Source organism: Mesoplodon mirus (assembly GCF_964341445.2).
Source record: "Mesoplodon mirus genome assembly, chromosome: 5".
In the NCBI taxonomy this organism is placed as follows: Eukaryota; Metazoa; Chordata; class Mammalia; order Artiodactyla; family Ziphiidae; genus Mesoplodon; species Mesoplodon mirus.
Window position 1 is genome coordinate 23,006,116 of NC_138980.1, and position 19,505 is coordinate 23,025,620.

The 19,505-nt window shown below is 36.2% G+C and overlaps 1 protein-coding gene across 1 annotated transcript; it reads right to left on the reverse strand.

The window, feature by feature from the left end:
- Positions 1-207: 207 nt before the first annotated feature.
- Positions 208-15,186, reverse strand: LOC309805256 (ATP synthase subunit epsilon, mitochondrial-like; the record flags this gene model as incomplete). The annotated part of the gene is made up of 2 exons (XM_082623189.1): positions 208-387; positions 15,172-15,186. The coding sequence occupies 2 exons, from the start codon at positions 15,184-15,186 to the stop codon at positions 208-210; spliced, it is 195 nt and encodes a 64-aa protein (XP_082479315.1).
- Between the last annotated feature and the right edge of the window lie 4,319 nt (positions 15,187-19,505).

A 19,505-nucleotide genomic window follows, 5' to 3' on the forward strand; every position in this document is an offset into this window, starting at 1 on the left:
ATTATGTTTTCTTGTATCATACATTTATTTAAACATATGGGAAATGATATATTTTTTGAGACTTACTTCAAATTATTGGCAATGTCAATCTATGAAAAAGACAGGTATTTTTTTCCCCCATGAAGTGAGATCGTTTTCAATCTGCCATAACATGTGCCCACACATCTTCACTCTGAAAATGTAGTATTCAAGCTAAATCAGGGCAGATTATTCCTTTTTGACTTTTACAGCTGTTATGTTGCTGCCAGAAGTCTTCTCGGCATTTGCTTTGAATTCTGTCTTCAGTGCATCTCTCACTGCTTTTGCACAGATCTGGGAACACCCGAGGTAGCTGAGTCTAACCTGTCGCCAATATGCCACTGTGATGTTGTGAGAGTGGAGTCCCTCCTGCCGAATCGCAAAGATGAGGTCAATGTCAGCTCAGTGTGCAGCCTACCTTGGGAAATGATATTGTTAGTTTGCAGTAATACTTGAATATATAAAATAAAGGCTATAAAGCACTTGGGGAAATTTAGTATGTTAATTTCATGTTATACTTTTTTATTGTGTAATATTAGTAATGAATTCCATTAGTTTCATAAGTATGCTGCCGATCGGGTCAAGAGATCTAGTTTGTTTGAAACTTAACTCACATTTTTACCCTTTATGCTTTCATATTCCAAGATTTGGTGATGTTAGAGAAGATAGGCATTAGCCCCTCATAGACAATTTCTTTTTACATGGAGAGTGCCCAATCTGTTTATTAATTGGCCCACTTGGCTGTTAATTCTCAAGGGGGCTGGAACTATGTTTTGTTCACTCTTATATACCTGTCAATTGGTCCTGTGCGAGGCATTTAACACTGACTTGATAGAATGGAAGTTTCCATGTGTTAGCTTTCTTGATGTTTGCCCACAAAAACCTGATCTGTCCAAAGTCATCCACATCTCAATTAATAACATCTCTATCCTGCTGTAGTCTCTTGGGCTATAACCTGTGGATTTATCCTTAATTCCAATCATTTCCCATTTCCTAACCATCTCTATATCCAAAACGTATTCAGAATCCGACTTCTCATTGCATTCACTATGGTCTCAGACTTCTCCACTCTCATTTGGATTATTACAATAACATCTTGATTTCCTGCTTCCATTCCTCTATGCTTGAATTCTATTTACTCTAGTGCAGCCAGAATCATTTTCTTAAAATGGAAATTAGTCCACATCCTCCTTTTTCAAAATAATTAACAGCTCCTATTTCACTGAGTAAAAAGCCAATGGCACACAAAGTTCTACCCAGTCTTGCCCTGAACCTCTCTGAATTTTCCACCTACTATTCTCCCCAACACCCTCCTCTCCAGCCATCTGGTCTCTTTGCTCTGAGTGAAGGCTGCAGGAGCCTTAGAAACATTGCACTCTATCTGAATATCCATAAGACTAACTCCCTCACCTCAAGATTTTACTCACTTGTCATTTTCTCATTGGGGCTTACCTTACCATCCTATTCAAAATTTCAACCTCCAACTCATTGCTTGCCCCCTTGGTTCCCTTTTTCTTGTTCAAGTTTTTTTTTTCCTACAGAATTTACAATATTCTAGAATACTGTATCTCTATATCTACCTATCTCTCATCTATCTATCTCGTCTAGTTAGCCTCAGTCTATTAAAATATAAACTTCAAATCAGGTTGTTCTTCCCCCCACCCCTCTGATTTATCTCAAGTGTCTAGTACAGTGACTGAAATATATTTGATGAATGAATGAATGAATTGTATTGTCTCGTGTAAATGTGTAAAGTGTTTGTTTCTGTTATTAAGGTGTAATTGCCACCTTATTTCATATATGCCAGTATTTTATTTTAGTGCAAGATGTCACTGACCTTATTTGTTTATTGAATATTTATGCAACCACGCTGACTGTATCTTTTGCTTCATAATAAGGAATACACTGGTTAGGAGAATCAGAGGGATATGAATGTTGGGGCAAAGCTCAGATAGTGGAAGCAGTAGTTGAATATATTATAAAATAGTTCTGATAGCAATGTGTTTAATAATCTAGTGACTGTCTAACTGATAAAATGTGATTTTAGGTTCTTAGCACTTCATTGAAGGAAACTACTTTTAAGGTTAACAAATAGGACAAGAATTAGTGAAACTATTTAAAATTCACTTTTTTGCAGCCTTGAAACACATAGTCTCTCACAAAAATAAACTGTTTTATCATTAAAGTTAATTTAATTTATAAATATAACCCTAAACAAGGTAAATATTCATAATGGTTGACCTGTATAAGCAAGTAAACAAATACATAAAATAATAAATATATGTTTTTATATAAAGGGCACATTCATGTTAGATGGTGATAACATGTGCTTTTCCTGATTATAATGTAACAGAGATGTTAAATAGTCATGTTAACTAATTTTAACAGAAAGTATAGTGTAGGTATTATTCTATTTTCAGGTGAGGAAAGTAAGGAGTTCAGTCAATTCCCTAATGAACAAACAGGTGAAATCTGCATGCCCTTTGTTCCCTCTTTATTCTTTCACCAATATTTTTCAACAACTATCTTCTATTATCCATACCTTCCTCTTACAAGATCGTTTATTTCCATTTTCAATATTTTCTGATTTTTCAGCTGTAATTCCACTTCACCTGATGACTTCTGTCTTCACAGGACTTCAAAAAACATATTTTCCTTCTTTGGTCCAAACCTTATCATGCTCCCTACAAATATAGCATTTAAAGCTAATAATTAACTGACAATGTGAATACAGAGTTTCTTTTTTAATTATAGTTTTCTGAAGTATAACTGATACGCATTAAAATGCACATATATAAAGCATTAGCTGATAAATTTTGACATATGTATATACATGTAAAACCACCACCACAATCACCATAATAACATATTCATCAACCTCAAAAATTTCTTTGTGCCCTCTGTTTCTTTTGTGCATCCCCTTCCCTGTCCCCCTACCGAAGACAACCATTGATCTGTGACTGTAGAATAATTTGCATTTTCTAGAATTTTATGTAAATTGAATCAGGCAGTATTCTTTTTTTATTTTGGCCTCATTCTTTATCTCAACATAATTACTGTGAGATTCATCTGTGCTCTCTCACATATCAATAGTTAATTCCATTTTATTGCTGAGTGTTATTTCAGTGTACAGATACATGACAATTTGTTTTCCATTCACCTGTTGATGGACATTTAGTTGGTTTCAGTTTTTGGCTATTGTAAATGAAGCCACAGTGAACGTTTATGTACAAGTCTTTGTGCAGACATATGTTTTCACTTTTCCAGTGAATACAGAGCCTGGGTCAGACCATTGGGTAGGTTTAAAGTTTTAAGAAACTGCTAATTTTTTTCCCCAAGTGTTTGTGCCATTTCATATTCCAACTATCAGTTCATGAGATTTCCGGCTGCATCACTTTTATGATCAGACTTTTTAATGTTAGCCATGCTAGTGGATGTACAGTGGCATCTAAATGGTTTGCATTTCCATTTCCCTAATGACAATGAGACTGATCATCTTTTCATGTGCTATTTACCGATTGTACATATTTTTTGTTAAGTTTCTGCTAACAATTTTGCTCATTGTGATTTTTTTATTGAAGAGTAGCATTCTTTGTATATTCTAGTTGGAAAGCTTACATTGGATATGTGTTTTGCAAATATTTTCTAGTCTTTGGATTGTCTTTTCCTTTGGTTAAGAAGAAGAAGAAGAAAAAAAGATTAGATTGGAGATAAATAAACTAGAGAATAGAAAAGCAATAGAGAAAAATCACCAAAGTAAAGTTTGGTTCTTCAAGCAATAAAATTGACAAAATTTTAACTAGACTGACAATGAAAAATAGAAACAATGTAAACTAACTTAAATAAGAAATGAATGCAGGAACATTAGTACTGACCTTACAGAAATAAAAAGATTATGAGACAATACAATGAACAATTGTACACAAACAAATTAGTTAAACGAGATGAAATGGACAAATTCCTAGATTACACAACTTGAGGCTGAAATGCTAGAATTCTCTTGCTCTACTGCAGAGCAGGGTCAGTAAACTGTGGCCCCTGTGCCAAATTCAGCCCTCAGCCAGTTTCCTTTTTTTTTTTTTTTTTTTTTTTTTTGCTGTACGCGGGACTCTCACTGTTGTGGCCTCTCACGTTGTGGAGCACAGGCTCCAGACACACAAGCTCAGCGGCCTTGGCTCACGGGCCTAGCCGCCCCGTGGCATGTGGGATCTTCCCGGACCAGGGCACAAACCCGTGTCCTCTGCATCAGCAGGCGGACTCTCAACCACTGCGCCACCAGGGAAGCCCAGTTTCCAGTTTTTTCTTTTCTTTTTCTTTTATTTTTTTTTTCAGCCATCAAGATAAGAATAATTTTTACACGTTTAGAGAGTTTTAAAATAAATAAAAAAGAATGCAAGACAGTCACTGTACTGGCCTGCAAAGCCCAACATATTTGCTCTCTGGCTCTTTACAGAAGATTTCATATCTAGATATAGAGGAAACAGTCTGAAGACTTTGGGATATATGAACTTGGAGTGAAGTTATTATGTGAACATTTTCATCTACCCCAAACCATGTTCTGCCAGGAGGAACCAGAGAACACTTCCTTACCAGAGTTTGAAAAAAAAAAAAAAAAAAAAAAGGAATTGGGGAAGGATGCACCAGTATACTTTAATAACTTTTGGGGGCTGTCTCCTAGAGGCCAGATATAATGGTGGGAGATGCACCCTAAAGAGGAGGGACCATATGGTGGCCCTTCTTTGGCAGAGACAAGAAGACGAAGGGATACAATGAAAACCTGGGTTCTGACCCCTGGGATCTGTGGTGGTATCTAATTGATCACAGAGTTTATAGGAGTTAAATGTGGGCCACATACTATCTATTTTTGGTAGGCTGAAATATCTTTTGTTTTGTTGCTTTGAAAATATTTCCAATTATTCTGAACCTTCACAAACACTGTCATCATATTATAAAATATTTGTCAATTTGATAGATATGAAATGGTTCTTCATTATTATTTTACTTTGCTTATTCCTAATTAGCAATGTGATTGATGTTCTGTTTATTGACCATTAAATTTTCTGTTTCTGTGAATTGCCTGTTCATATTTTGAAGCTATATTTTATTTTATTTTATTTTTTTTATTTTATTTTATATATTTTTTTGTGGTACGCGGGCCTCTCACTGTTGTGGCCTCTCCCATTGCGGAGCACAGGCTCCGGACGCGCAGGCTCAGTGGCCATGGCTCACGGGTCCAGCCGCTCCGCAGCATGTGGGATCTTCCCGGACCGGGGCACGAACCCATGTCCCCTGCATCGGCAGGCGGACTCTCAACCACTGCGCCACCAGGGAAGCCCGAAGCTATATTTTAAATGAACCTTTTTCTTACCAATATGCAGAAGTTTAAAAATTTATTTTGAGCAATGATATTCTATTTATTTGATGGGATCCAAATATTTCTCCCGTTCCATTGCTCACCTCTTACTTTTGTGAAATTTTGTTCTTTTGAAATGTAGTCAAGTTTACTACTCTTCCCATTTATTTACTTTTTTACCTTATTTTACTCATTTTATTAGTCTTTATATTTTTGTATTGAAGAAGAAATTCTTCCATACATTCATGGCACAGAGATATTCTAGATTTCTTCTCATGTGTTTAATGTTTCTTTCTCACATTTAATACTTTAATGTATTTGAAGTTATTTTTGTTTCTGTTTTGAGGGGAATAATTTCATTATTTTTAAATATGAAAAAAATTGCCCAACCATCTTTCCCTCAAAGATTTTTGATTGCCCATATAAGGTTCCATATATATTTGGCTCTGTTTCTTGACTCGATTTTGCCTCATTTATTGTTTCTCTAACTCTATATAATTGTGACATTGTCTTAATTATTATAGCTTTATAAAAATATTTATATCAAGTAATGACAATCCTCCCTTTTGCATGTTTTACATATTCTTCATGGCTATTCTTCACACTTTATATTGTATATGATTTTTAGGATCCATTTTTTATGTCCCACAAAAAATCGTTTAGTGGATTTCTATTAGAACTACAGGGAATTTATAGATTAGTTTTGTAAAATTTAACATATCTTTGATATTATGTCTTCCCTTTCATAAATTAATATCTGACATCTTTCTCTTGTTCCAGATCTTAAAAGGAATGTTACTAGAGTTTTCTATTAAATATGACATAGTCTGGTTTTGTGGTTAGAATAAACTCCTTTTATTCCTGGTTTTTTAACAGTTATTTTTCCCTCATTAATTAGTTATTATTAAACATTTTTATTTAGATAAATTCTATGTTCTGTTTCTTTAAGGTAAATTGCATGAATACATTTATGAAGTTTAAATATTCTTTCATTTCTGGGGTAAACCCCATTGGTCAAGATTCAGTATTAACACTACTACTCTTTTTAAATTTATGACTTTATTTCCTATAAATCTAATCTAGGATTTTAGGCCTATATACATATAAGTGATTGGTTTATAATTTTAATATTTTTGTCCAGTTGAGTTTCAAGTTTATGGCCACTTCCTTAAATGGATTGATTTTCCTATTTTCTCTTTCTTTTGAAACACTTCTTATTCCTTGGAATTTGACAAAACTTTTTTTCAAGGCAATTTAAAATTTACTGTTGTCGAAAGTTGAACTATTGATGTTTGATTGCTAATATACTATCTTTAATGATCAATGATTTATACTGGCTTTCTAATTATTCTCTGTCAATTCTCAAATTCATGTCTCATCCAAAATTTCTAGTTCATTCTTGTTTTCATTTTTAGCATAATTTAAATCCATTTTTTCTATGATACTGTATGTTTGTGGTTATGTTTCTTCCTATATTCCCAATAGCATTATTTGTGCCTTCTATTTCATAAAATCAATTTTGCTAGAAACTAATCTATTTTATGGTTCTTCCAAGAACCAAATTTGGTTTTATTCATAATCTCTATTTACCTCTGTTTTCTATTTTATTTAATTTCTGATGTTAGCTTTATTACTTATTCTTTCACCTTTCCATGTGTCAAATTTATTGTATTTTTCTTAGACTTTGGAGTTGACCATATTTATTTTAGGCTTTTTTTTTTGGAGGGGATAACAAACTAAATTTCCAATTTTCTTATATCATTTTAGCTTCACCTTATGAGTTTTAGTATACAATACATTCTGTGTTGCCCAGATCTAAATATTTTACAATTTCCAGACATATGGTTTCTTTGGATTATCATTTGATTATTGATTTCAAATGTAATTTTACTGTGCTCAGAAGATTCAAATGTAATTTTATTGTGGTCAGAGATGTGGTGTTTATAATATTGATCCTTGGAACTTTTTGAGACTTGTTTTGTGACCTACTAAGTGGTCAAATTTTGTAAATATTTTATTAATGCTTAAAATATTTGCTTGATGCATCAGTTTCTGATACAAGTTTGTTAAAATCTCCAAGTGTAGTGATGGATTTGTCAATATTTACTTTAAAATCACTAAGTTGTTATATTGTGTCTTTAAAGAATATCTTTTAATGAATATTCACATTCATGCTTGTTATTTTTCGTTGATGGATTACTGTGGTTTTTAATATTTAACATCTCACTTTGTTTCTCATAGTGTTTTTACCCTAAAATTATGTTTTGTCTGATATTAACACTGCAGTGTAGACTACCTTTTCTTTGATTAATATTTCCACCAGGAAGTTTTCCATCCCTTTATTTTCTGTGCTGCTCTAATGCAGGATATAATTTGATTAAACACACATGCACACAAACTAATCTCTGCATTTTTGTGTATAAATTTACTCTATATACATTTACTGTGGTTACTTAGTTCTATCATCTTACTTAGTGCTTTTTAATTTGCTTCAGTGGGCTTTGTTTTCTCCTTTCTTTCCTTTGATTCTATTGCTAATACTTATTTTATTCTCATTTCCTTCTACTTGTTTAGAAAAATAATGACTCATTTTTAATACATATTTATCTATATACAATTTTCATAAAATTGAAAACAGAAATGATTCTTCTCTTAACTTCCTTGTTAGTATAATCCAGAAGGATATTCAAATAATTTATTTTTATTATTATTTTTTTTGCGGCACGCAGGCCTCTCACTGTTGTGGCGTCTCCCGTTGTGGAGCACAGGCTCCGGACACGCAGGCTCAGTGGCCATGGCTCATGGGCCCAGCCGCTCCATGGCATGTGGGATCTACCCGGACCGGGGCACGAACCCGTGTTCCCTGCATCGGCAGGCGGACTCTCAACCACTGTGTCACCCAAAAAGCCATCAAATAATTTTGGAATAAACTAAATTCATTTATTCCTATCAGTCAATGATTTATTTAACAAAATATTTTACTGATAACTTAGCTTACTACTGTTTCATACATCCTAATTTTTTAACTCTAGACTTACCCTTTTTTTCCTTATTGCTTATATACAGTGAAGTAATTTATTTTGTCAGCTATTAGAATTTTTCCATTGGTGCTACTATTATTTATTTGGAGAAAATATGTATTATTTTTGATAGCTTTGAATTTATTTTTATTTACTAGTCAAAATTTGTCATGCACTTTATTTTTTTTTTATTATTTTTTTTAATTTTTTGCCTTATAACAAATTTAATCAGTTATACATATACATATGTTTCCATATCCCCTCCCTTTTGCGTCTCCCTCCCACCCTCCCTATCCCACCCCTCCAGGCGGTCACAAGGCACCGAGCTGATCTCCCTGTGCTATGCGGCTGCTTCCCACTAGCTATCTACCTTACGTTTGGTAGTGTATATATGTCCATGCCGCTCTTTCACTTTGTCACAGCTTACCCTTCCCCCTCCCCATATCCTCAAGTCCATTCTCTAGTAGGTCTGTATCTTTATTCCTGTCTTACCCCTATGTTCTTCATGACATTTTTTTTTCTTAAATTCCATATATATGTGTTAGCATACAGTATTTGTCTTTCTCTTTCTGACTTACTTCACTCTGTATGACAGACTCTAGGTCTATCCACCTCATTACAAATAGCTCAATTTCATTTCTTTTTATGGCTGAGTAATATTCCATTGTATATATGTGCCACATCTTCTTTATCCATTCATCCGATGATGGACACTTAGGTTGTTTCCATCTCCGGGCTATTGTAAATAGGGCTGCTATGAACATTTTGGTACATGTCTCTTTTTGAATTATGGTTTTCTCAGGGTATATGCCCAGTAGTGGGATTGCTGGGTCATATGGTAGTTCTATTTGTAGTTTTTTAAGGAACCTCCATACCGTTCTCCATAGTGGCTGTACCAATTCACATTCCCACCAGCAGTGCAAGAGTGTTCCCTCTTCTGCACACCCTCTCCAGCATTTATTGTTTCTAGATGTTTTGATGATGGCCATTCTGACTGGTGTGAGATGATATCTCATTGTAGTTTTGATTTGCATTTCTCTAATGAGTAAAGATGATGAGCATTCTTTCATGTGTTTGTTGGCAGTCTGTATATCTTCTGTGGAGAAATGTCTATTTAGGTCTTCTGCCCATTTTTGGATTGGGTTGTTTGTTTTTTTGTTATTGAGCTGCTTATAAATTTTGGAGATTAATCCTTTGTCAGTTGCTTCATTTGCAAATATTTTCTCCCATTCTGAGGGTTGTCTTTTGGTCTTGTTTATGGTTTCCTTTGCTGTGCAAAAGCTTTTAAGTTTCATTAGGTCCCATGTGTTTATTTTTGTCTTTATTTCCATTTCTCTAGGAGGTGGGTCAAAAAGGATCTTGCTCTGATTTATGTCATAGAGTGTTCTGCCTATGTGTTCCTCTAAGAGTTTGATAGTGTCTGGCCTTACATTTAGGTCTTTAATCCATTTTGAGCTTATTTTTGTGTATGGTGTTAGGGAGTGATCTAATCTCATACTTTTACATGTCCCTATCCAGTTTTCCCAGCACCAATTATTCAAGAGGCTGTCCTTTCTCCACTGTACATTCCTGCCTCCTTTATCAAAGATAAGGTGACCATATGTCCGTGGGTTTAACTCTGGGCTTTCTATCCTGTTCCATTGATCTATCTTTCTGTTTTTGTGCCAGTACCATACTGTCTTGATTACTGTAGCTTTGTAGTATAGTCTGAAGTCAGGGAGCCTGATTCCTCCAGCTCCATTTTTCATTCTCAAGATTGCTTTGGCTATTCGGGGTCTTTTGTGTTTCCATACAAATTGTGAAATTTTTTGTTCTAGTTCTGTGAAAAATGCCAGTGGTAGTTTGATAGGGATTGCATTGAATCTGTAGATTGCTTTGGGTAGTAGAGTCATTTTCACAATGTTGATTCTTCCAATCCAAGAACATGGTACATATCTCCATCTATTTGTATCATCTTTAATTTCTTTCATCAGTGTCTTATAATTTTCTGCATACAGGTCTTTTGTCTCCTTAGGTAGGTTTATTCCTAGATATTTTATTCTTTTTGTTGCAATGGTAAATGGGAGTGTTTCCTTGATTTCACTTTCAGATTTTTCATCATTAGTATATAGGAATGCCAGAGATTTCTGTGCATTAATTTTGTATCCTGCAACTTGACCAAATTCATTGATTAACTCTAGTAGTTTTCTGGTAACATCTTTAGGATTCTCTATGTATAGTATCATGTCATCTGCAAACAGTGACAGCTTTACTTCTTCTTTTCCGATTTGGATTCCTTTTATTTCCTTTTCTTCTCTGATTGCTGTGGCTAAAACTTCCAAAATGAGGTTGAATAAGAGTGGTGAGAGTGGGCAGCCTTGTCTTGTTCCTGATCTTAGTGGAAATGGTTTCAGTTTTTCACCATTGAGGACAACATTGGCTGTGGGTTTGTCATATATGGCCTTTATTATGTTGAGGAAAGTTCCCTCTATGCCTACTTTCTGCAGGGTTTTTATCATAAATGGGTGTTGAATTTTGTCGAAAGCTTTCTCTGCATCTATTGAGATGATCATATGGTTTTTCTCCTTCAATTTGTTAATATGGTGTATCACGTTGATTGATTTGCGTATATTGAAGAATCCTTGCATTCCTGGAATAAACCCCACTTGATCATGGTGTATGATCCTTTTAATGTGCTGTTGGATTCTGTTTGCTAGTATTTTGTTGAAGATTTTTGCATCTATGTTCATCAGTGATATTGGCCTGTAGTTTTCTTTCTTTGTGACATCCTTGTCTGGTTTTGGTATCAAGGTGATGGTGGCCTCGTAGAATCAGTTTGGGAGTGTTCCTTCCTCTGATATTGTTTGGAAGAGTTTGAGAAGGATGGGTGTTAGCTCTTCTCTAAATGTTTGATAGAATTCGCCTGTGAAGCTTTCTGGTCCTGGGCTTTTGTTTGTTGGAAGATTTTTAATCACAGTTTCAACTTCAGTGCTTGTGTTTGGTCTATTCATATTTTCTATTTCTTCCTGATTCAGTCTTGGCAGGTTGTGCTTTTCTAAGAATTTGTCCATTTCTTCCAGGTTGTCCATTTTATTGGCATAGAGTTGCTTGTAGTAATCTCTCATGATCCTTTGTATTTCTGCACTGTCAGTTGTTACTTCTCCTTTTTCATTTCCAATTCTATTGATTTGAGTCTTCTCCCTTCTTTCCTTGATGAGTCTGGCTAATGGTTTGTCAATTTTGTTTATCTTCTCAAAGAACCAGCTTTTAGTTTTATTGATCTTTGCTATCGTTTCCTTCATTTCTTTTTCATTTATTTCTGATCTGATCTTTATGATTTCTTTCCTTCTGCTAACTTTGGGATGTTTTTGTTCTTCTTTCTCTAATTGCTTTAGGTGCAAGGTTAGGTTGTTTATTCGAGATGTTTCCTGTTTCTTAAGGTGGGATTGTATTGCTATAAACTTCCCCCTTAGAACTGCTTTTGCTGCATCCCATAGGTTTTGGGTCGTCGTGTCTCCATTGTCATTTGTTTCTAGGTATTTTTTAATTTCCTCTTTGATTTCTTCAGTGATCACTTCGTTATTAAGTAGTGTATTGTTTAGCCTCCATGTGTTTGTATTTTTTACAGCTCTTTTCCTGTAATTGATATCTAGTCTCATAGCATTGTGGTCGGAAAAGATACTTGATACAATTTCAATTTTCTTAAATTTACCAAGGCTTGATTTGTGACCCAAGATATGATCTATCCTGGAGAATGTTCCATGAGCACTTGAGAAAACTGTGTATTCTGTTGTTTTTGGATGGAATGTCCTATAAATATCAATTAAGTCCATCTTGTTTAATGTATCATTTAAAGCTTGTGTTTCCTTATTTATTTTCATTTTGGATGATCTGTCCATTGGTGAAAGTGGGGTGTTAAAGTCCCCTACTATGATTGTGTTACTGTCAATTTCTCCTTTTATGGCTGTTAGTATTTGTCTTATGTATTGAGGTGCTCCTATGTTTGGTGCATAAATATTTACAATTGTTATATCTTCTTCTTGGATGGATCCCTTGATCATTATGTAGTGTCCTTCTTTGTCTCTTCTAGTAGTCTTTACTTTAAAGTCTATTTTGTCTGATATGAGAATTGCTACTCCAGCTTTCTTTTGGTTTCCATTTGCATGGAATATCTTTTTCCATCCCCTTACTTTCAGTCTGTATGTGTCTCTAGGTCTGAAGTGGGTCTCTTGTAGACAGCATATATATGGGTCTTGTTTTTGTATCCATTCAGCCAATCTGTGTCTTTTGGTGGGAGCATTTAGTCCATTTACATTTAAGGTAATTATTGATATGTATGTTCCTGTTCCCATTTTCTTAATTGTTTTGGGTTCGTTATTGTAGGTCTTTTACTTCTGTTGTGTTTCTTGCCTAAAGAAGTTCCTTTAGCATTTGTTGTAAAGCTGGTTTGGTGGTGCTGAACTCTCTCAGCTTTTGCTTGTCTGTAAACGTTTTAATTTCTCCATCAAATCTGAATGAGATCCTTGCTGGGTAGAGTAATCTTGGTTGCAGGTTTTTCTCCTTCATCACTTTAATTATGTCCTGCCACTCCCTTCTGGCTTGTAGAGTTTCTGCTGAGAGATCAGCTGTTATCCTGATGGGGGTTCCCTTGTGTGTTATTTGTTGTTTTTCCCTTGCTGCTTTTAATATGATTTCTTTGTGTTTAATTTTTGACAGTTTGATTAATATGTGTCTTGGCGTATTTCTCCTTGGATTTATTCTGTATGGGACTCTCTGTGCCTCCTGGACTTGATTAACTATTTCCTTTCCCATATTAGGGAAGTTTTCAACTATAATCTCTTCAAATATTTTCTCAGTCCCTTTCTTTTTCTCTTCTTCTTCTGGAACCCCTATAATTCGAATGTTGGTGCATTTAATGTTGTCCCAGAGGTCTCTGAGACTGTCCTCTGTTCTTTTCATTCTTTTTTCTTTATTTTGCTCTGCCACAGTTATTTCCACTATTTTATCTTCCACCTCACTTATCCGTTCTTCTGCCTCAGTTATTCTGCTATTGATCCCATCTAGAGTATATTTTATTTCATGTATTGTGTTTTTAATCGATGCTTGATTCATCTTTAGTTCTTCTAGGTCCTTGTTAACTGTTTCTTGCATTTTGTCTATTCTATTTCCAAGATTTTGGATCTGGGAAATAGAATCTTGGATCATCTTTACCATCATTATTCTGAATTCTTTTTCAGGTAGACTGCCTATTACCTCTTCATTTGTTAGATCTGGTGGGTTTTTATCTTGCTCCTTCTCCTGCTGTGTGTTTTTCTGTCTTCTCATTTTGCTTATGTTACTGTGTTTGGGGTCTCCTTTTTGCAGGCTGCAGGTTCGTAGTTCCCGTTGTTTTTGGTGTCTGTCCCCAGTGGCTAAGGTTGGTTTAGTGGGTTGTGTAGGCTTCCTGGTGGAGGGGACTAGTGCCTGTGTTCTGGTGGATGAGGCTGGATCTTGTCTTTCTGGTGGGCAGGTCCACGTCTGGTGGTGTGTTTTGGGCTGTCTGCAGACTTTTTATGAGTTTAGGCCACCTCTCTGCTAATGGGTGGCGTTGTGTTCCTGTCTTGCTAGTTGTTTGGCTTAGGGTGTCCAGCACTGTAGCTTGCTGGTCGTTGAGTGAAGCTGGGTGCTGGTGTTGAGATGGAGATCTCTGGAAGATTTTTGCCGTTTGATATTATGTGGAGCTGGGAGGTCTCTTGTGGACCAGTGTCCTGAAGTTGGCTCTCCCACCTCAGAGGCACAGCACTGACTCCGGGCTCCTCAATTTGGGATGATGTGTTGTCTATTCATGTATTCCACAGATGCAGGGTACATCAAGTTGATTGTGGAGCTTTAATCCGCTGCTTCTGAGGCTGCTGGGAGAGGTTTCCCTTTCTCTTCTTTGTTCTCACAGCTCCTGGGTCTCAGCTTTGGATTTGGCCCCGCCTCTGCGTGTAGGTCGCCGGAGGGCATCTGTTCTTCGCTCAGACAGGACAGGGTTAAAGGAGCAGCCTCTTCGGGGACTCTGGCTCACTCAGGCCGGGCGGGAGGGAGGGGCACGGAGTGTGGGGCGAGCCTGCAGCGGCAAAGGTCGGCGTGACGTTGCACCAGCCCGAGGCGCGCCGTGCGTTCTCCCAGGGAAGCCGCCCCTGGATCCCGGGACCCCGGCAGTGGCGGGCTGCACAGGCTCCCGGAAGGGCGGTGTGGGCAGTGACCTGCGCTCGCACACAGGCTTCTTGGCGGCAGCAGCAGCAGCCCCAGCATCCCACGCCCGTCTCTGGGCTCCGCGCTTTCAGTCGTGACTCGTGCCCGTCTGTGGAGCCCCTTTAAGCAGCGCTCTTAATCCCCTCTCCTCGCGCACCAGGAAACCAAGAGGGAAGAAAAAGTCTCTTGCCTCTTCGGCAGCTCCAGAGTTTTCCTGGACTCCCTCCCGGCTAGCTGTGGCACATTAGCCCCCTTCAGGCTGAGTTCTCGCCGCCAGCCCCAGTCCTCTCCCTGCGCTCTGACCGAAGCCCGAGCCTCAGCTTCCAGTGCTGCGCGCCCCAGCGGGCGAGCAGACAAGCCTCTCGGGCTGGTGAGTGCCGCTCGGCACTGATCCTCTGTGTGGGGATCTCTCCGCTTTGCCCTACCCAGGTATGTGGGGGGTTTCTTGCCTTTTGGGAGGTCTGGGGTCTTCTGCCAGCGTTCAGTAGGTGTTCTGTAGGAGTTGTTCCACGTGTAGCTGTATTTCTGGTGTATCCGTGGGGAGGAAGGTGATCTCCGCGTCTTACACTTCCGCCATCTTACCCGGAAGTCCGTCATGCACTTTAATTTGAATCTGTTTTTCTATAGGTCTAAAAACATTTCAAACTTCATATTTCAAATATGACTGGTCTGCTATATTATTTATTTTCTACTTCTAAACTTGTCATAAAATAATATCTACTGTTATTTCATGTTCAATATTTGCCAAATTTTTTCTAAACATTTTAAATATTGCAACTCATTTAATCTCATGATAATAACCCTTTAAAATTGGAACTATTATTTTCATTATTTTACACATAAAGAACCTGGGGTAGAGATGCCTAAAACAGCTGAGACAACAGGAAGCAGAACTTTGCTCCTGATCTCTCATCTTAACTGTGAGTCTATTAGACTCACTGTAGAGTGTGTCACATTACTTTCTGTTGATTTCTACTTACTTGCATATTTTTTTAACTCTGCTACATTCTGCGTTTATTACTTCATATTACCTTCCATTAATTTTCTCCTTAGCTGCATATATGTAGACTTTATTGAATTTTCTTTTAAATGTTTTTTAAATTCTTTTTCTTTTAGATACAGTACGGATAATCTTGATCTATTTTAAAGTATACTGATTCTTCATTCTACAATGTTTTACAACACACATGATGCCACATTGGAAGGAAATTTCTATCTAGTCTCACTGCAATTCTATTTTCTGTTTACCTCTGTTAATTTTTATCTCAATTATAAATATTCTATATGACCTCTAAATGACCAGACATGAAAACATTGAGACATCAATCTTTCTGATGAATAGTTTATTTCATGCCACTTCCTTGTCCAAAACTCTCCAGTGATTTTCTATTATCCACCAAATTATTTATCAACTCTTTAGCCATGTGTTAAATTTCCTGCACAGTCTGGTCCCAATTTATAGTATTCTGGATTATCTCCTATTATATATATTCGTCATATGTTCCTTGAGCACTTACTAAATGCCAAGCATTATGCTAGGTACTGTGGAAGAAATGATACATAAGATCAAATATAGTTTCTTCTCAAAAATGGCATAAATTCTGGTGGTTGAACCATACATTAATATAATGATCACAATAAAAAAATTATAAAATTACAACTGTAATTTTCACAGCAGAGTTTCATGGTGCAATGAAATAATATATTATTTAATTATTATTATCTTGCAAATTGAAACTTTACTCACTAAAGAATAACTCTCCACTTACCTCTTCCTCCTCCCCTGGCAACTATCATTCTACTTTCTGTCTCTACGAAGTTAACTACTCTAGGTATCTCATAAAAGTGGAATCATACCATATTTGTCCTTTTGTGACTGGCTTATTTCACTTAGCTTAATGTCTTCAAGATTCATCCATGTTGTTGCATGTTTCAGCACTTTCTTCCTTTTTAAGACTAAATAATATTCCGTTATATCTATATTTTATGTATTCATTCATCTGTTGATGAACACTTGGGTTGCTCCCACTTTTTGACTATTGTAAATAATGCTGCTATGAACATGGATGTATAAATATCTGTTATGGTCTCTGCTTTCAGTTCTTCAGGGTATAAATCCAGAAGTAAAATTGCTGGATCATGTGGTGATTTTATTTTTAATTTGTTGAAGAATCACCATATTGTTTACCATGGAAATTGCACCATTTTACATTCTCACTAGCAATGTAAAAAGTCCCAATTTTTCTGCATTCTTGCCGACATTGTTATTTTCTGTTTTTGTTTTTGTGTTGTTTTGTTTTGTTTTAGAACAGTCATGCTAGTTTTGTAAAGTGGCATCTCACTGTAGTCTTCATTTGCATTTTCCTGATGATTAGTGATGCTGAACACCTTTTCATATGTTTACTGGCCATTAGTATATCTTCTTGGAGAAATAGCTATTTTAAATTCTTTGCCCATTTTTAATCAGGTTGTTTGGTTTTCTTTGTTATTGAGTTGTAGTAATTTTTTTATATATTAGAGATATTAACCCCTTTTCAGATATATTAGCTTCAAAGACTTTTCAAGTAACTTTCAAGGATAAAAAAATATGTTTGGAGGATACCTTCAAGATGGAGGAGGAGTAAGATGTGGAGATCACCTTTCTCCCCACAAATACATCAGAAATACATCTACATGTGAAACAACTCCTAAAGAACGCCTACTGAATGTTGGCAGAAGACCTCAGACTCCCCAAAAGGCAAGAAACTCCCCACATACCTTGGTAGGGCCAAGGAAAAAAGAAAAAAAACAGAGACAAAAAATAGGGATGGGACCTCTGAGAGGGAGCTGTGAAGGAGAAAAAGTTTCCACACACTAGGAAACAACTTCGTGGGTGGAGACGGGAGGGTGGTGGGGGGAAGTTTTGGCACCAAGGAGGAGAGTGCAGCAACAGGGATGCAGAGGGCAAAGCAGAGAGATTCCCACACAGAGGATAAGTGCAGACACCAAAAACAATGGGAACTATGAACATGCAGCCTGCAAAATGGAGACCCAAAACACAGTAAGTTAAGTAAAATTAGAAGACAGAGAAACACACAGCAAATGAAATAGCAAGCTAAAAACCCACCAGACCAAATAAATGAAGAAGACATAGGCAGGCTACCTGAAAAAGAATTCAGAGTAATGATAGTAAAGGTGATCCAAAATCTTGGAAATAGAATGGAGAAAATACAAGAAACCATTAACAATGACCTAGAAGAACTAAAGAGCAAACAAACAATGATGAACAACACAATAAATGAAATTAAAAATTCTCTAGAAATAATCAATAGAAGAATAACTGAGGCAGATGAACGGATAAGTGACCAGGAAGAAAAAACAGTGGAAATAACTACTGCAGAGCAGAATAGAGAAAAAAGAAAGAAAAGAATTGAGGACTGTCTTAGACACCTCTGGCACAACTTTAAATGCACCAACATTCAAATTATAGGGGTCCCAGAAGAAGAAGAGAAAAAAAAAGTAATGAGAAAATATTTGAAGAGATTATAATTAAATAGTTCCTTAATAGGGGAAAGGAAATAGTCAATCAAGTCCAGGAAACACAGAGAATCCCATACAGGATAAATCCAAGGAGAAACATGTCAAGATACATATTAATCAAACTAGCAAAAATTAAATAAAATGGAAAAATATTTAAAACAGCAAGGGGAAAACAACAAATAAAATAAAAAGGAATCCCCATAAGGTTAAAAGCTGATCATTCAGTAGAAACTCTGCAAGCCAGAAAGGAGTGGCAGGACATATTTAAAGTGATGAAAGGAAAAAAACCTACAATGAAGATTACTCTACCCAGCAAGGATCTCACTCAGATTCGACGGAGAAATTAAAACCTTCACAGATAAGCAAAAGCTAAGAGAATTCAGCACCACCAAACTAGCTTTACAACAAATGCTAAAGGAAATTCTCTAGGCAGGAAACACAAGAGAAGAAAAAGACCTACAATAGCAAACCCAGAACAATTAAGAAAATGGTAATAGGAACATATATATCAATAAGTACCTTAAATGTAAATGGATTAAATGCTCCAAATAAAAGACATAGGCTGGCTGAATGGATACATAAACAAGACCTCTATATATGCTGTCTACAAGAGACTCACTTCAGAGCTAGGGACACATACAGACTGAAAGCGAGGGGATGGAAAAAATATTCCATGCAAATGGAAATCAAAAGCAAGCTGGAGTAGCAATTCTCATATCAGACAAAATAGACTTTAAAATAAAGAATATTACAAGAGACAAAGAAGGACACTACATAATGATCAAGGAATCAATCCAAGAAGAAGATATAACAATTGTAAATATTTATGCACCCAACATAAGAACACTTCAATACATCAGGCAAATGCTAACAACCATAAAAGGAGAAATCGACAGTACCAAAATCATAGTAGGGGACTTTAACACCCCACTTTCACCAATGGACAGATCATCCAAAATGAAAATAAATAAGGAAACACAGCTTTAAATGATACATTAAACAAGATGGACTTAATTGATATTGATAGGACATTTCATCCAAAAACAACAGAATACACTTTCTTCTCAAGTGATCATGGAACATTCTCCAGGATAGATCATATCTCATGTCACAAATCAAGCCTTGATAAATTTAAGAAAATTGAAATCATATCAAGAATCTTTTCTGACCCCAAAACCATGATACTAGATATCGACTACAGGAAAAAATGTGTAAAAAATACAAACACATGGAGACTGAACAATCCACTGCTAAATAACCAAGAGATCACAGATGAAATCAAAGAGGAAATCAAAATATACCTAGAAACAAATGACAATGAAAACATGATGACCCAAAACCTATGGGATGCAGCAAAAGCAGTTCTAAGAGGAAAGTTTATAGCAATAAAATCCTAC